The 15,953-nt window shown below is 46.9% G+C and overlaps 1 protein-coding gene across 1 annotated transcript; it reads right to left on the reverse strand.

Moving 5' to 3' along the window:
• Positions 1-9,818: 9,818 nt before the first annotated feature.
• On the reverse strand, positions 9,819-13,743 carry FZD1 (frizzled class receptor 1). Its single transcript, XM_032112501.1, has one exon. The coding sequence runs from the start codon at positions 13,464-13,466 to the stop codon at positions 11,706-11,708; it is 1,761 nt and encodes a 586-aa protein (XP_031968392.1). The 5' UTR covers positions 13,467-13,743; the 3' UTR covers positions 9,819-11,705.
• Positions 13,744-15,953: the final 2,210 nt, after the last annotated feature.

The raw sequence follows: 15,953 nt of genomic DNA on the forward strand, positions 1-15,953 counted from the left end.
ATTTTTGTCCATTAGGAACACCACAGAAGAACATCAAGGCTTTTTTAACTAGCTATTGTCACGTTTGTGTGCTGTCCTTCCTTACATCCTTTTCAGTCCGGAGGGGCAGAGCAGCAGCCGGGCAGGGCTCATGTCTCTGCTCATCCCTGCAGCATTCCCAACTAACTACTGCACACTGCAGCTTCTGACAGCCAGGCTGCTGCCCTCAGTCTTCACACCAGTAGTTAGGGTGCTCTCTGGGCCTCCCCATGAACATCCCTGATGATGCCCACCAGAAGAACTCAGAGCAGAACCATCCAAACAAGTCTTCAGAAAGGTTTTTGGGTTCTCCTGACACCAGAAAGAAGACAGCACAGAGTGTAAGAGCCAACCTAAAAGAGGTCACCTACTAAGGCCTGGAAAACAGGTCACCTACCTGTCCTCAGAAATTTTTCCATTTCAGACTTCTTCCCATCTTGCATTATGAGAAACCTCAGGTGCTTAGCAGTTTCATTGTAAAAAGAGAGGACACATCCTCAGAATAATCTATTTATCAGTATATATAAGGGAGATACAGAAAATTTGAGTCCTATTCCTACTCTGTTTGCCTTAAGTTTTGGGTCCACATATCTGCTCTAAGTCCACTTGGCATGCTAAGCCTGAATTGCATTTCAATGAATACTTGTGAAGAGTGATACAGGCTGTGATGGTGACACTCATTGGCTCCCACTAGAGAACAGCAAAGTTTCCAGTAACTGAGGTAGTTGTGGTAGAGAAAAGAACAGAGGTTCGTGTCTCCACATGTCATTTGCCTCAATTCTTGTGTTGGAAGACTTGCCAAAGTGAGAAGGAAACAGCTTGGAGGGATGCCTGCCCACAGCCAGGAGGGAAGAGGGTGTTTGCAGCATGGGGGTAAGGAAATCATCTTCTGGCATGGTGAGGAGTTGGCAAGGCTGACTGAGAATCAAACAGGGCAACAGTAGGGCAGGGGGGAAAAAAGCCCTCAAAGACTAGAAGCAAGCTCATTCATGTTTGCTCCCTCAGGACAGCACAGAGCATCCCCCACAGAAGATGACTTCATAGCTTTGAAACTAGGTAAGCAAGCTACAGAGAATAGGAAATGGGGATGCAAGACCCTTTAAACTGAAGTCTAAAGGTTTGAATTTGGGAGACAATGGGAGTAACTATCTGAGTTTGTCACCATCTCATTACCACTGGGTTTCAGGTAGCAGCAGATGATGGTCTTGTATGGCTTTCTCATGGGCAAACATGGGCAGCAGAGATCACCATCTGAATGAGGCAGATGCTGTGGTTATGGCCTGGAGATGGAGGAAGGGGACAGTAGAGGCAAAGAGTCTCTCTGGGCCTCCACAGGAGGGATGGTTCTTCTGGGCCAGGGGCACCCACTGCTGTACACCACTGTGGGTGATGCATTTGGAGTGCCATGCCCTTCTACCACAAAGAGGGTTTTTAGAGCACCTGAAGTGTGTTCAATGGCTGAGTGACATGCTTGCTGCTCCCTCTGCCAAAGGAACCACCATATTTATACAGCCACAAGGCTTTTCTTCTACAAAGCAATAAAACCATAAGGGCAAAATACGGATCAACTCACCCTCTTATTTCGTATGTCAGCATGGAAGAAACAGAAAACCAAACAAAATCCCCAGTGGTTGCTCAGTCCCATCCCTCCTCTATACGTGCCTCCTCCTTTTCAAAAGCTGTGCACAGGGAAAAGAAGAAGGAACATGGTTGCCTTCCCAGGGGCTTAGTGGAGCTGCTTGCAGTGACCTCCACAGGCCCTGCTGTTTACATGGATACATTATCAGTGTCTGCACACACCGGCTCTGCTCCAGATCTTTGCAAATACTTGTGCAAGGTGAAAAGAAATACCATGGGCCATGCAAGGCTCCTGTTATGGAGATGATGGGAATTGAGGGTACTCAGCTACAAATATAACCAAACCCTTCTCAGCTATTTCTGGTTTCTACTCTCAATTTGCACTTAAGAACGCCAAACAAACAGAGCTCTCAAGCAACGACAGACAGCAGCTTTATTTTGACTGCTTCCTAGCCTACTTTTTTTGGTTTGTTTTGTTGTAGTTTGGAATATAATTTTTTAAAAAGAGAAAGAAAAAGGGGAAAAGGTACAGGAACCATGTGTGCTTTCCTGCAAATGCTGCTCATGTAATTCTCTTTGAAGTGTGCAGCAAAACTCCTTTGTAGGTTAATGAGAACAGGATCAGGCCCTCCACAGTGAACTTGTGCTGAGAGCAGATAAGATCTTGAATCATTCAGAGCCAAGCATGTTATTTGTGCAACATGGGCAGGCTGAGTCAATCTCTGAATATTTTTAATGGGTGTCAACATGAAGTGTTAATTCCACAAGTAATGTTGTTTTGCAGTTTGCCTGTGCCTGCTCTCCAGGCTGCCTTCACAAATGGTGCACATCCTCTTGCTGGCTGAGACAGAAAAACTATTTCCAGAACTGCTGCAGGAAAACAACACTTCTGAAAAAGTATAAAATGGGACTTTTACAAAGAAATGGAAAACCAAATTATAGTAGGAATACCTGCTAGACATTCAGATTGTCAGCACACATAGAAGTAAAAGTTCCCCATTTCAAACAGAGATTATTACTTTTTTTTCTTTAAGGACCCTAAAATCAAAACAAGCATTTCGTAACTGACCATTTTTGAGAAACTAACCTCTTTTTTTACAAAACAGAGGACTGAGGTACTGAAGTCTCAGATGCTTAGATAACGTCTGCCCCTGGATAGTACCTATATAACCTTGGTAAATAGGATCAGAAAAACATTGAAAACATTTTGAATTTCTGATGAAACTAACTAAGCACTGTGAACAACTTTTGGATGAGAAATCTTTATTCTTGACTTTTCCTTTTTCTGTTCCCAGGATCTCCATGCACTTCCTAATGCATCTTGAAGCCAAGATGAAATTACAGCCCTCATGAGGCCAACAGGAGGTTCACAATTGCCTGTTGCCTTCAACAGAGCTGGGATTTTACTCTTACTGTAAAGATATCTTAAGAAACACTGGGCCCAGCTGCCCACTTCTATGGAAATAGTCAGCTGGAAACATAGCAAAGCTTACCACACAATTTCCTTTCCATTTTCCCCTGTAGGGAGATTTTTAATCTTGGAGTGGAAAACAGGATCCAGGGAAACCTGTGGAAGCCTTGTGGTTGCCATCTAGAGAGAACTGGCTCTGGCTGGGCTCCTTGCCTTGCCCTGGTCCCCATCCCACCATCACCTCAGCCCCAGCTTTGCAGCCTACTCTGCTTGTCCCTCTTCCATGATGCAACAAAGAGGGTGTGTCTTGTCGGGATTCCGAAACACCCAGACAAGCTGTTTCCCCGCCTCCATGTTCCGTGACTCTGGGGCATGTGCTAGAGGACCTGCCCATGGTTTCTGCGTGCTCTGGAGAGCCATCCCCTTCCCACATCTGAGTTATGGTGGTCTTCAGCTACCTTTGGGAAAAGAGGCACAAATCCTGCACTGCCACAAGTTCCCAGTTCATCATCTCAAACCTGGCTTGTGCAGACAACCATCTCCTACTGCCTCCCCCTTTGGCAGTCCCTCCTCCTCCTCCTGCCTCCCTGACCTTTCCTTGCCTGCACATCACAGCTCACTGCCTACCCAGGCCCTGATTTCCATCTCTCTCCCCCGTGCCCTCGCACCTGGACACAACACAACACCAAGGACTCCAGGCTTAGCAGTGCTCAGCACAGCACTCCCCATCTGCTGTCATATGTGGGCTGAGAACTGGTATGCTTCACCACTCCAGAACTGCACATCTTTGTGTCAGGAAGTGGAGATGGCGCTCAGACACAACGTTAAGTCATCCCAGTTGCAACTCCTTACTGGAATTGGTCAGAATCCATTTTCTTACAACTGAGCACCATTTGCTTCTGTTCGTTTTGTTAACAGTGAAGTGCCCAATCCTACAAAATGCTAAACCTTTGAGCAGGTTGCAAAGTTTTCTTTCACTTCCCTCAGAATTAGAATAGCTATTTTCTTAATTAAGAAGTAAATAAATAAACTACTTACAGTCTTTTAAGAGACAGCTTCATGCTAAGAAGAGACTAATTACCCTCCCCATTCACAGAAAATAAAAGCAAAGCTTTCACCATTATAGAAAACTAAGTACTGAGAAGTTAACAAGAGCCATAGCAAAATCTGACTTTGTGATGAGCTGGTTTTCCTGCAATTTTTCATTTATATAAATATTTTGAGAAACCCACCTTGAGGTTTTGTGTTGGCTTATTATTTCCTCTTTAGATGCAGTTGTAAATGACTAGGCTATAGATGAAACACTCATTTTTCTGAAGGCAGTCATAATGGTGTGCGGCAGCCTTTTCTTCTCAATTTCACATAGAGTGAATTTACCACAATGCGCAGTAATATTTTAATTTGAACAACTGGAAAATTCTTACCTGCCCACTCTGTACTGTTAGTATTAACTCAAGATCAGCTCCTTTGGGATAATCTTTGTGCCTGTATTTAACAGTGAAATGTCATGAATAAAGAAGCCGTCAAATGCCTTGAGAGCAAGTCACTTCTCTGTCTGGACAGCAATGATTTTGTGATGAATGTGATGAACACTGCACAGTCAGTTCTCAACAATAAATGGGGATCTGACCAAGTTCTACTCTGACAATGGTTGGAGCAAGGAAACTTCCAGAGTAGTTACCTGAGAGTAACAGGCAAGAGAGCAGTAGAACAGGAGCCACAGTAGGTTGGCTGGGGATGTTGTAATGGCACATACTGCCTGTAACTTTCCTCCATCAAATGCAGGGATTAAGAGCAGCCAGGATAGTCTCCACCCTAGGTAGGTGGGGAAAAAACAAAAGAGCCAGCACACTGCTTGGGCAGCCAGGAAAATGAGCCAATTCAGCACAGTCTCAGCAGTGCTGCTGCCAGTGGGGCATCCAGATATGGACTTTGCAGGAAAAGGCCAACACTTCCTCTGAGTGAGAGTGACAGACCAGTACCCAGTGGAGCTACAGGCATTGAACCAGGGGTGGGCAAGGTGCCAGGTGGGGATTGGCATCTTCCTCTGTTGCTCAAATGCACTGCACAGTCCTGTGGCTGGCAGTCCTGCTTCCAACTGCTGTAGTGTTCTGAGCCTGGTAGTGGAGCTCAAACAAGATACCAGTAACAAAGCAATAGTACTCAACCTGAACAAGAAAACATGACAAGTCATAGAGCATCATTGAGCCATACTTTTAGTCTCAGGTAAACACAGCCAGTGAGACTAGCACTGAGTCACGGGATGTAAAACAGTTATATGGGATCTGAATTACACAAGTATGGAACAAAAGAGCATCAAGACATCCCACCTGCAAGATACAGGACATTTTCATTTTTCTTGTGGTCGTTGTCATTAAGCTACCCCATAAATATTTCTAACTATGTGGTGCAGCAAGTAATTAGTATTAGCCATGATATACTAGAACTAGACAAAAATACCCTTCTCTCTCACCCAAGGGGATCCTGGTGATACCATAAGGAGGATGAATTCCACCTACTGTGCTGCACTTTTGACATAGGGTAGCATTCTATGTTAGCCTAGGATAAAACCTTATTAAATGCTGCAGACATTTATGATGTATAATAATGCAACCATCCAAATGACAGCTAATTGCAAATAAAAGTCTATCACTTCAGCATTTCTGAAGAAGTTATTTCTAAGACAACCCATTGAAAATACTTTACATGGTGGCTGACAGAAGCCTCCCAATGCAGTATGTTTACATCAATTTAATGGTTAAGGTGTTGTTTTCACCTTAGTGAAGCTAAATCATGCCCAATACTTTTCACACATTGCAACAAAGCCTTAGGATACAGGTAAAAGGCAAGGCTTGTAAGGGTCTCACTTCATAAGAGGTCAGTAGCTGAATGTGCGTCTGGGTCTTCATTAAGTGTTGTCTGAGTAGAAAACTAGAGTTTATTTACCCAACCTCAAGATAAGCAACTTAATGCTGCTGATTTGAATGCAAACAAGGGCAAGACCTCATGTCTGGAAGACTCTCTGATGTGGTTACACTGGAAGTTTAGAATAAACACAAGTTGGGATCTGAAACACAGTTGTCATGGCCTACAAATTCAGCATGTTTAAAAGTATTTAAATTTTTTTAAAGCATTGTCTACAACTGAACTAACAAAGTTGTATTGCTTTTATCTGGAAGGTGTTACACTTGCAATTACATATTGATTATTAAGGTCTATTTTGCTAATTCACTGAAATCTCTCTCATATGACAGAAATTACATTTGCTTCTCCATTTAGTGACCTCAAATGACAAAAGGTGCAGAATGAATTTAAGCTGGCAGGTAAATGAAATTATGCCTTTCCTTTTTTCTTGCACGACTTATCTAGTCTGCTTTAACACCATCAGTGGGTGGTGATGGTGTTTAACACCATTCACAAATGAATATGGGGCTCATAATGCTTGCACTGTGTCCAGGACCTAATCCTGGCATGCTTAGTTTGTCCTTAAGAAGCTATTTCACATCTTAAAATGCCTGTAGACTTCTAAAAACTAAACTGTGAAAACCAAGGCCTCAGCTGTAAGACAATTCTTGCTTCCTAAACCTGCTAACCCATTTTTAAATTATGGTACTGCTATTTCAGAATTGATCAGGAGCTTCAGAACAATGCATTTCTCTTTTATGCTGTAAAAACAGAAACAGCAAAGGGGTCAGTCCAAAGCAAGAAAAACAAAGTTCTCCTTCTCCAAATGAGCATGTAACATTGCCTAAGCCTTACAGCTCAACTGATGAACAACAGAGGCAAGAGACTTACAAATATGAAAAACTCTCACAGCTATGGATGCAAGACCAACCCTCTCTTCTAACGGGACCCAGTAGATTACCAACTTGCATTTTTGAATCAACATTTGAATTCAGAATCCATATGATCCATTGACTCCAAGTTTGCACAACACACAGAACAATGATGCTCTGGGTCCAGCAATGCAAACAGCAACCAACAAAATCTAGGAAAATTAAAAGGGGGGGTGAGGCTGATATTCAGAACTGATTTTGCACAGTATTGCCAGTTGTGTAGTGCTGTCATTGGAAACATCTGTCAAATAAAATGCAATTTCAGTGCCTGAGCACTAGAGGGTAAATTAATGATAAAAACAGAGCTGTGCCTCAGTTCCCTTATTTGGATAGGTAAGCATTTAAACTCTTTACTTAGCTCCTCTTCATCTGTCTTGAGTTTTGCTCGCTGAAGCTCTTTCCAAGGCCAAGCAGCACTGGGATGGAAGAGTTACATCACACAAATGCAAACTTCTTGCAAGAATACTCTCAATAATTTTAAAGCATGTGTCATGCCAAACCCATGATTACTTTCTCTGGTCAGCTTCAGGGTGCACACCTTTTCAAAAGGACTACAGTGTCAATCTGGAAGTTGTTTCTTGTGACTGGCACTGGCAAAAGACTGATGAGATACTAGCCCATAGCCTATTTTGAAAAACACTCATCCTGTAAATAAACAGCAGTCTCTTCTCATACCCAATTATCATCCCTTTAAATACTATTTTTTTTAAAAGTGCAAAGGGATGGCAGCAGAAGGGTGAGGATCATCCAAAGGGGAGAATTGAGCCCCACTAGATTTCAGTCTTTCCCTCTACTGAAAGAAACCAAAACCAAACACAACACAAACACACACAAATATGTGCATATACCAGACATTTTGGGCATTACTATATGAACAAACCAGAAATCCTTCTCCTTCCCAATAGGATTTGTTATGGAAACAGCATATAATTTCATTCCAATACCACAAATTTGCCACTACATTAAAGAGCATTACTGTTACTGAAGGATGAACAGTAAACCAACATCCCCAGCTCTTCAGGCTACAGCCCTCTTGAGGGGAATGGTGATTCTGAGTGTCCCTTCATTTTAGAGTATAAATATATCCCATGAGAGAAAGCAAAGCTGCTGAGTATGGAATGCCTTAACAAGAACTTTAGCCAAAAAACTTTGTTATACCAGTTTTGTTCTTCTATTAACCTTGTCAGGGACAAGAGAAGTGGGCAAAACTGCTTCTTTGTATTCTGATACTTTCTACTTATTATATATTGATACTTACTCTTGTAACCATGGCACATCAATTACCCAGACTATGTTGTAAAAACCCCCATCTAAACCCCCTGGAGCAATGGACAGATTTTTTTTTAACAGTAAACCATTACTGATGCCCCATGCAAAAGACATCTTTGTGTCATATTAATAAAGCATCTGAAATACCATTATGTGTTGAGAAATAAAATATAAAAAGATGGATGAGCCACACAGCACCACAGCATTCAGTGATGACTGTGACCTTTGCAAATTACTGCCCTGTGAAGGGTCACAAAAATTAGCAAACAAAAAGCAGGGGGTGCTCTTTCAACAGATTTATGAACATACTGTGCTCTCTAGTACACTTATTAAAATAACCAAGATTGGACATGGAGGTTCAGCTCTGAAAAAAAAAAAAATCCAGAAAACTGAAGGGGATCCATATCTGCTGCAAATAATGAACTGTAAATACTGACATTTTACTTACTGTACAAAAAATTCCATTATTCATTTCTGAGAAGTATTTTTAAAAATTGGTCTTCATATCCCTACTATGAATACATCATCTCTGTTACAAATAAATGTATTCTCCCATGCATAAATAAATCACGTACATTGTTGCAAGAAAACAAATCAGCCAAACGGCTGAAATGTAATTATACGGTGAGAACAAGAATTCCATTGCAACTGAAAGTGAATGGCTCGTACTTCAGGTCATAGCAGAGTGCTGACCAGCACAATTCTAAATGCTGAAATACACCCTCCAAAAAGGAGGAAAAAAGAACCTTGAGAAAAATGTCCAAATATCTGAGAAAGCAGGAATTATGTTTATGTAGAATGAATTTTAAAATAATGAGAAAATCCTGCCCCCTCGTCTCACCTTAGAGAAATTGTGTTAAGCTTCCCTCACTTCTCTATGGCTGTTTATGCATCATGATTTGAAAAAAGTAAACAAGCCAAAAATCATTTGTATTTGCCTCCAGATCTACAGAATGAAATGCTTTACTAGCTCATTAACACTAAAAATAAAAAATCAAGTTTGATAATTAACCAGTCTTTCCTAATAAACCCACACCTACTGAATGGCACTTCAAACAATTAATTACAGAAAAAAAAGAGAGGGAAAAAAAATCTATTGTGTTAAAAGGTTAAAGAATATGTATACTTTCCATAAAGAATATGTATACTTTCCATAAAGCTGAAATGCTTCCATGAACATTTAACTCTGGATTAACCAAACATTCCAAATTCAGGAAAATAAAACTATTTTACTCATTAAAACATTCAGACAATATTGCGACATAGTTTGAGAGTCATTTTAAGCACTGAGATTTTTTTTTGTTTTAATAGGAAAAGGAGAAGAAAGGCTAAGTTGAGAGAACCCTTTTCTGCAACAACAAAAAAAAAACCACAAAAAACCAAACCAAAAACAAAATCCAAAGAAACCCCACCAAACCCACCAAAAAAGAACTGGTGAGCTTCTTTCTTCTCCTGCCATACAGCAGATCTCTTCTTGCATTTCACACCACCGACCATACCCTGTCAGAGATCTTGAACAGTTTACATTACTTCTTTTGAAGGATTAATCTAGACCAGCCCAGAGATAAAAACCAAAACGTACAATGAATTCCTACACTGAATTTGTGAACTCAACATAAGAAAAGAAAAAAGGAATCCCACATATCTTGTAGTATATACACTGCTTTCACACAGTATGAGTTGGAGGAATACGTAAAGGGACAAGATAGTTTTGTACAAAACCTCAATTTATTTCAGAGAAATTAAAAATATGGTATTTAATATATATAAATTTCTATTCCTCTATAAATATAGATGATCTTGTGATAATGAACAGAAATAAATGCATACCAAATTAAAATAATTTTCCATTTCAGGGTATGGTAGCCATAGATAATGTTTATGAACCTAAATACAGGCATTTGTAATACAAAAAAAAGTTTAAAACAATACAGTCGGGAGAGAAGCATTCTGCTGTTTTTCATACAGAGGTCTACATATTCAAATGCATCTGTTGAAAGTTACAATTTTCTCTTTAACTTTTTTAATGTATTAGAAGCACAATCCCACACACCCAGGAGCATACAAGGTAGTAGATACACTGCACACATGGTATCTTATCCTTGCACTATGCAATATTATTTCTGTACCGAAAAAAGAGGGGAAAAAAGACAGCAGAGGTTCTTTCAGGTCTCACATCTCACCAGAGTGCTTAAGCATTCTGGTTTTGTTTTCCTTTCCATTGTTTTTACTACTGGCAAAAATCATCACACCCTCATAATGTGTAATGAATTAAATCGCAATGAATCAAAATTCAGAGGAATGGCAATGGCTCCAGTGTTTCCCATATGAAGAGCCGGGGTATGAATATAACTAGGGGGCAGGGGGGAAACAAACAAAAGGCCCGAACTGAATGCTACGTTTTATTCCGATGAAGCTCTTTTCACTGAGCCCGTATTTCCTGATCCTGCTGACTCCAGCCGGCAGCAGCCCGGCGGGGAGGGAACGCGGCAGGCGGCGGTAGGAGCACTCGCGGGGCGCCCCCGGACTGGAGAGCGGACTTAGAAAAAAACCACAGCAACAGGAGGGAATTTCGGTGTATTGCTGTCGCCATCCATCTCCCGAGCCATCGGAGGTGCTACAGGTGCAGGCGGTGCTGAACCCAAACTCCTACACCGAACCGGGCCACCTCCTCCCGAGCCATGCGCGGCATGGCCAGACCCTGTAACCCCAGTCGCGGACGGGCGGCGGCCGCCCCAGCCCCGGGCACTGTGAGGGGCTCTCCCTCCACAGAGAGGCCGGCCCACCCCGAGCAGGGCTGTTGTTTGTACCCCAGAAAGGCGTACCAGGGCCGGGACTCGGTGCAGCGCCGTCCCTGCGCCACGGCCGGGCGGTTTTCCGTCCGCCCCGTACGGGGCCGGGCAGGGGTCCGTGCTCCCCACACGGGGCCGGGGCCGGGGCGGGAAGCGGCGCTCCTCCCCATCCCCACCTCCACGCTACCGCGGGCGGGCCGCGGCCGGGACCGGGACCGGGACCCAGCCCCAGCCCGGGGCAGGAGGCGCCCCCGGCCGCAGCCCCGCTCCGGGCCCTGCCGCTCATGCAGCTGAAATTCCAAGCAAAGCCATTACAAAACCTGTGTGGGGGAGAAGAAGGGGATTTGTTTTCGATTCTCTTACCGGCAGCTTTTCCCATCCTGCCCTACGAAATAAAAATCCAAAGACTTTTTTTCTTTAAATAAAAAAAAAAGGGGAGGGGAAGCGAGGAAGTAAAATCCGCAAACGGGTTAGAAGTGTCCTAAATAATTAAAAAAGTGAGGTTTTTTGTAATTTAAATACAAATATACTTACAAAATCTTACAGAGGCTATTTACATCCCTCTCCCCCAACCTGACAGTGCGTTCAGCTCCTACAGGAGACAGCCTGAGCGGCGCGAGGAGGGCAGAGCCCGGAGATCCCAGGCACTGGGGTCCCCCCAGCTCGTCCTCCGCTCCCCACCGCCTGCGGAAGCCACTCGCAGTCCCAAAAATTTGCCCAGGCTGAATAAGGAGCTGCTTCCCGAGGCAGAGCCTCAGTCCTCTGCCTACCCGCATCTCCCTAGCCTAGCAAGCAGGGGTCTCAGACGGTGGTCTCGCCCTGTTTGCTGTTGGTGAGCCTGGTGTAAAACTTCCTCCAGGAGTTCAGGGTTTTCCCAGACCAGATCCAGAAGCCCGAGGTGATGCCCACGATCAAGGTCATGAGATACTTGATCATGAAGACCGTGAAGTCGGGGCTCATGGGCGGGTGGTGGCCGCTGTGATTGTTGGGGCAGGGAATGGCATAGCTCTTACAGCTCTGCGTGACCCAGCTCCTCTCCCACTGTTCCCTAAAAGCTTGCTCGTAAAAATAGCAGGCAATGACGATGGTGGCCGGCACCGTGTAGAGGACGCTGAAGATGCCTATCCTCACCATGAGCTTCTCCAGCTTTTCTGTCTTGGTGCCGTCATGCTTCATGATGGTCCGGATCCTGAAGAGGGACACAAAGCCAGCGAGCAGGAAAGAGGTACCGATGAACAGGTAGACGAACAAGGGGGCCAGCACAAAGCCCCTCAGGGCATCCACGTTGTTGATGCCCACAAAGCAGACGCCACTGAGGACGTCCCCATCCACTTGTCCCAGGGCAAGGATGGTGATGGTCTTGATGGCCGGCACGGCCCAGGCGGCCAGATGAAAGTACTGGGAGTTGGCCTCAATGGCCTCATGGCCCCATTTCATGCCAGCAGCAAGGAACCAGGTAAGGGAAAGAATGACCCACCAGATGGAGCTGGCCATGCCAAAGAAATAGAGCATCATGAAGAGGATGGTGCAGCCCTCCCGCTTCGTGCCCTGCGCCACGGTGCGGGAACCGTCCTCGGCAAAGCGCTCGTTGCAGACCACCCTCTCCTCCAGGAGGAAGCCGGCGATGTAGGCCACGGCCACCGCCGTGTAGCAGCCTGAGAGGAAGATGATGGGCCGCTCGGGGTAGCTGAATCGCTTCATGTCCACCAAGTAGGTGAGGACGGTGAAGAGGGTGGAGGCACAGCAGAGCACGGACCAGATGCCGATCCAGGTGCGGGAGAAGCGCAGCTCCTCGGGCCCGAAGTACATGAGCCCATAGAGGCGGCCGGGCTCGCAGGGCGCCCCGCAGTCCTTCTCTCCCAAGAAGCGGTAGTTCAGGTAGGAGGGCACCTTCAGCGCCCGCGGGCAGGTGAAGCGCCCGCGGGGCTCGCCGGGTCCCGGGCCCCCGGGCCCGCCGCCGGCGCCCCCGCGGTGCGGGTTGCTGGTCCAGCTCTCGGGGCGCAGGGCGGGCGTGGGGGTGCCGCGCTCGGAGGCGTTCTGCCCCACGCAGAGCTCGCCGGCCCCGTGCACCGGGAACTTTTCGCAGCGCAGCGTGTCGGGCCACTGGAAACCGAACTTGTTCATGAGGGCCTCGCAGCCCTGGCGGGCCCGCTCGCAGAGAGAGCGGCAGGGCGGCAGGGCCTGCTCCAGCACGGTGCACACGGGCGCGTACATGGAGCAGAGGAAGAACTTGAGCTCGGCCGAGCACTGCACCTTCACCAGCGGGTAGAACTGGTGCACCTCCAGCCCCGCGTCCTCCTGGTTGGTGTGGCCCAGCAGGTTGGGCATGATGGTCTGGTTGTAGGCGATGTCAGTGCAGAGAGGGATGGAGATGGGCTGGCAGTAGCCATGGTCGGGGATGGAGATACCCCGCTCGCCGTTGTACTGCGACGCCGGCAGCTGCCCCCCGGCCGGCGGCAGCGCCGCCGCCCACAGCAGCACCAGCAGCAGCGGCAGCCGCGGGCACCGGCCGCTGCCAACTTCCCCGCCGCCGCTCACCGCCGGCCCGCGCCGCTCGGCCATGCTCAGTCGGTGCCGCCTGCCCTGCCGGGCTCCCGCCGCCCCGCCGCCGCCGCCGCCGCCGCTGCTCCTCCCGGCCCGAACTTGCGACTCATGAAGGGAGCGGCGGGCAAGGACGGGGCAGTCCCGGCCGCTGCTCACGCGGCCGCGGAGCGCAGCGCGCACCTCTGCCCGCACCGGCGGCAGCGTCCGCCGCGCCTCCGACTACCGCCGCCGCCGCCGCCTCCGCCGCCGCCGCCTGACCATTTGTGCCGGCCCCTCGAGCCCGCGCCCCTCGCCTCGCCGCGCCGCGCTCCCTCCGACCGGTTTCCAGGCGCCCCGCAGTCTGCCTTCACCGGAGGGAGGAGCCTTGAAACCGACGCCGAACTTTCCTGCGTAAGGGACCGTCTCCCAACGCCTCACCCGGGGGCGGGCGCAGGCGGGCGCGGGGCTGCCCCGAGCCGCGCACAAAGGCGGCGGGGGCGGCGCTGGGGAAGGGGCCCCGTGGCGGGGGGGCCACTGCGGGGACGGGGCTGTGCCGTGCCGGTCGGCAGCGCGCCGGCCCCGGCTGTTCCGGGCGTGTTTTTGGATTCCCCGGTGGTGACGATTGTTGAAGCCCTTGAGCGGCGCACCCGGACTGGGCCGGGGCCCATCGGCCTCGGTGCCCCCGCCGTGCAAGCAGCCGGGCTAATCCCGGGCGGGGAAGTCGATGTTTGGCACATGGCAAAGGCCAGGGTTGGAAGAGGCATCCGCGCCACTGCCAGGACTGCGCTTCGGGGAGCAGTGCGCAGTCGGGGGCATCTCTGCAGGTCTGAAATGTGGGAGACACACTGCGGTCACTTGGGGCGCGGGCAGGAGCCGCGGCAGCGTGAATGCACAGACCGCGATGTGGCACATCGCATACACGGTGATGTTCGAGTGGCTAAAACTCGCCTCTCCCCAGTGACACTTTAAGTAGCTTGCTACCAAGCTACTGCCAGTGTGTTATCTGCGCCTTCCTCCCATCGTGTCCACAGCAGCAGCCCGACATACGAAAATAATCCCAATAGGGCTGTCCCGTTTCCCTTCCTCCCTCTGCTCAGTGGGCAACTATTCCAGTGTAACTCAAGTCGAATGCTGTGTGACTTGCAATACTTCCCGTCAGGTTTTTGAAATTCTTGCTATATTATGGGGAGGGGGTGAATGGGCATACAAGTGACCGCTAGCAGTGGCTATTTTTGCATGCCTGAAGCCCCATTGCACAAACAGAATGGAGGTCCTGTTGGCTCTCCCGAAATGCATAGTCCAGAAAAACGATGAAGGCTGAATGGGGGATTTACTGTACTCACTGGAATTGAATAAGAATAATACAGGGTGCTCCTGGAGAGGAGAAGAACCCTGCCCTGTTCTCCAGACATTCAGTAATTAAGGCTCTCTGTCGTGTGTGCAAATGTTCTCATATTTGTCCGAAAGTTAATTCTGCCGTTCTGAGCTGAACCAGGCATGGAACTTCTCCCATCAGCTGTCTTCCTTCTCTGCAGCATGCTCCCACCCTTTCCGCCTTACATGTTAATTGAGCTCCAAAACTCCATTAGCAGTAAGACAACTCCAGCATTTCTTTCTAGCTGTCAGAGGTGGCAGGGGAAAGACATCCATATTTCTTGGATAGCTACAGATAAAATTTGGACCATGCTATTTAGGCCACTTACTTTCTCCCAGCAGTACTGTCCCACATTCAAACTAATTAATAGCAAAATCTATGCTGTGTAACGACTGTAGAAGTGGGATCATGTTTAGAAATTGCACATCCTTAAAAATGTTGATTGCTGATGTCCTCGTTTACTGAGGTTTATTGAGTTCTGTCAAGAACTCTCTTCTCAGAGGACCATAGTTCAAAAATGGTATGCACAAACACCTTTTTCCATCTTCTGTTGAAAAGTCTGATTCCTTGAATATTGTATTTATAGTTTTGAGCTACAGGTTTTTCTCTTCAGATCTACATCAGTGATTAAAATTATTAACTTCTTTCTAGCACAATACCTATTTATATTCAGCCCTAAATAGCAGTATTGTTTCTCTGTTCATCCTAAAAAGACTGAACACTGGATCTTTAGATCGGAACAAGTACTATATATACTCTTTCTCACAGAAAATGAATGTGAATTTTTGACTATCTTGGGAAGCCTCCTTGTCTTTCTGCCTGTCCTTCAGACCTGGGGACATATCACACAATCCAGGAGAGGTAATTAAGATGACTTAAGTGCATCATCACTTGGTTGAAATTCTACCTACTGGGGTCTGCATTTGAAATATTAAGGAAACACTTCTCAAACTGAAAAACACCGTCTCTAATAACCTAGCAGATTGTTCTAGGAGAAAGACCAGTGTCTACAGGAAAGGTTTGTACATGTATGTAATAGATTTTTTCAGACCAACTAGTACAGAAGGAAAACCAGACACATTTCTGGATTAACAAGCTCTTTTTTGTTGTTGTTCTGAAGCAGTAACTATCTAAATGCAATAATTAGCTAA

Source organism: Corvus moneduloides, chromosome 1 (assembly GCF_009650955.1).
Source record: "Corvus moneduloides isolate bCorMon1 chromosome 1, bCorMon1.pri, whole genome shotgun sequence".
NCBI classification, from domain to species: Eukaryota; Metazoa; Chordata; class Aves; order Passeriformes; family Corvidae; genus Corvus; species Corvus moneduloides.

Excerpts from the sequence above, each read along its gene's own strand:
- FZD1 (XM_032112501.1), bottom strand. The coding sequence starts at position 13,466 with ATGGCCGAGCGGCGCGGGCCGGCGGTGAGCGGCGGCGGGGAAGTTGGC.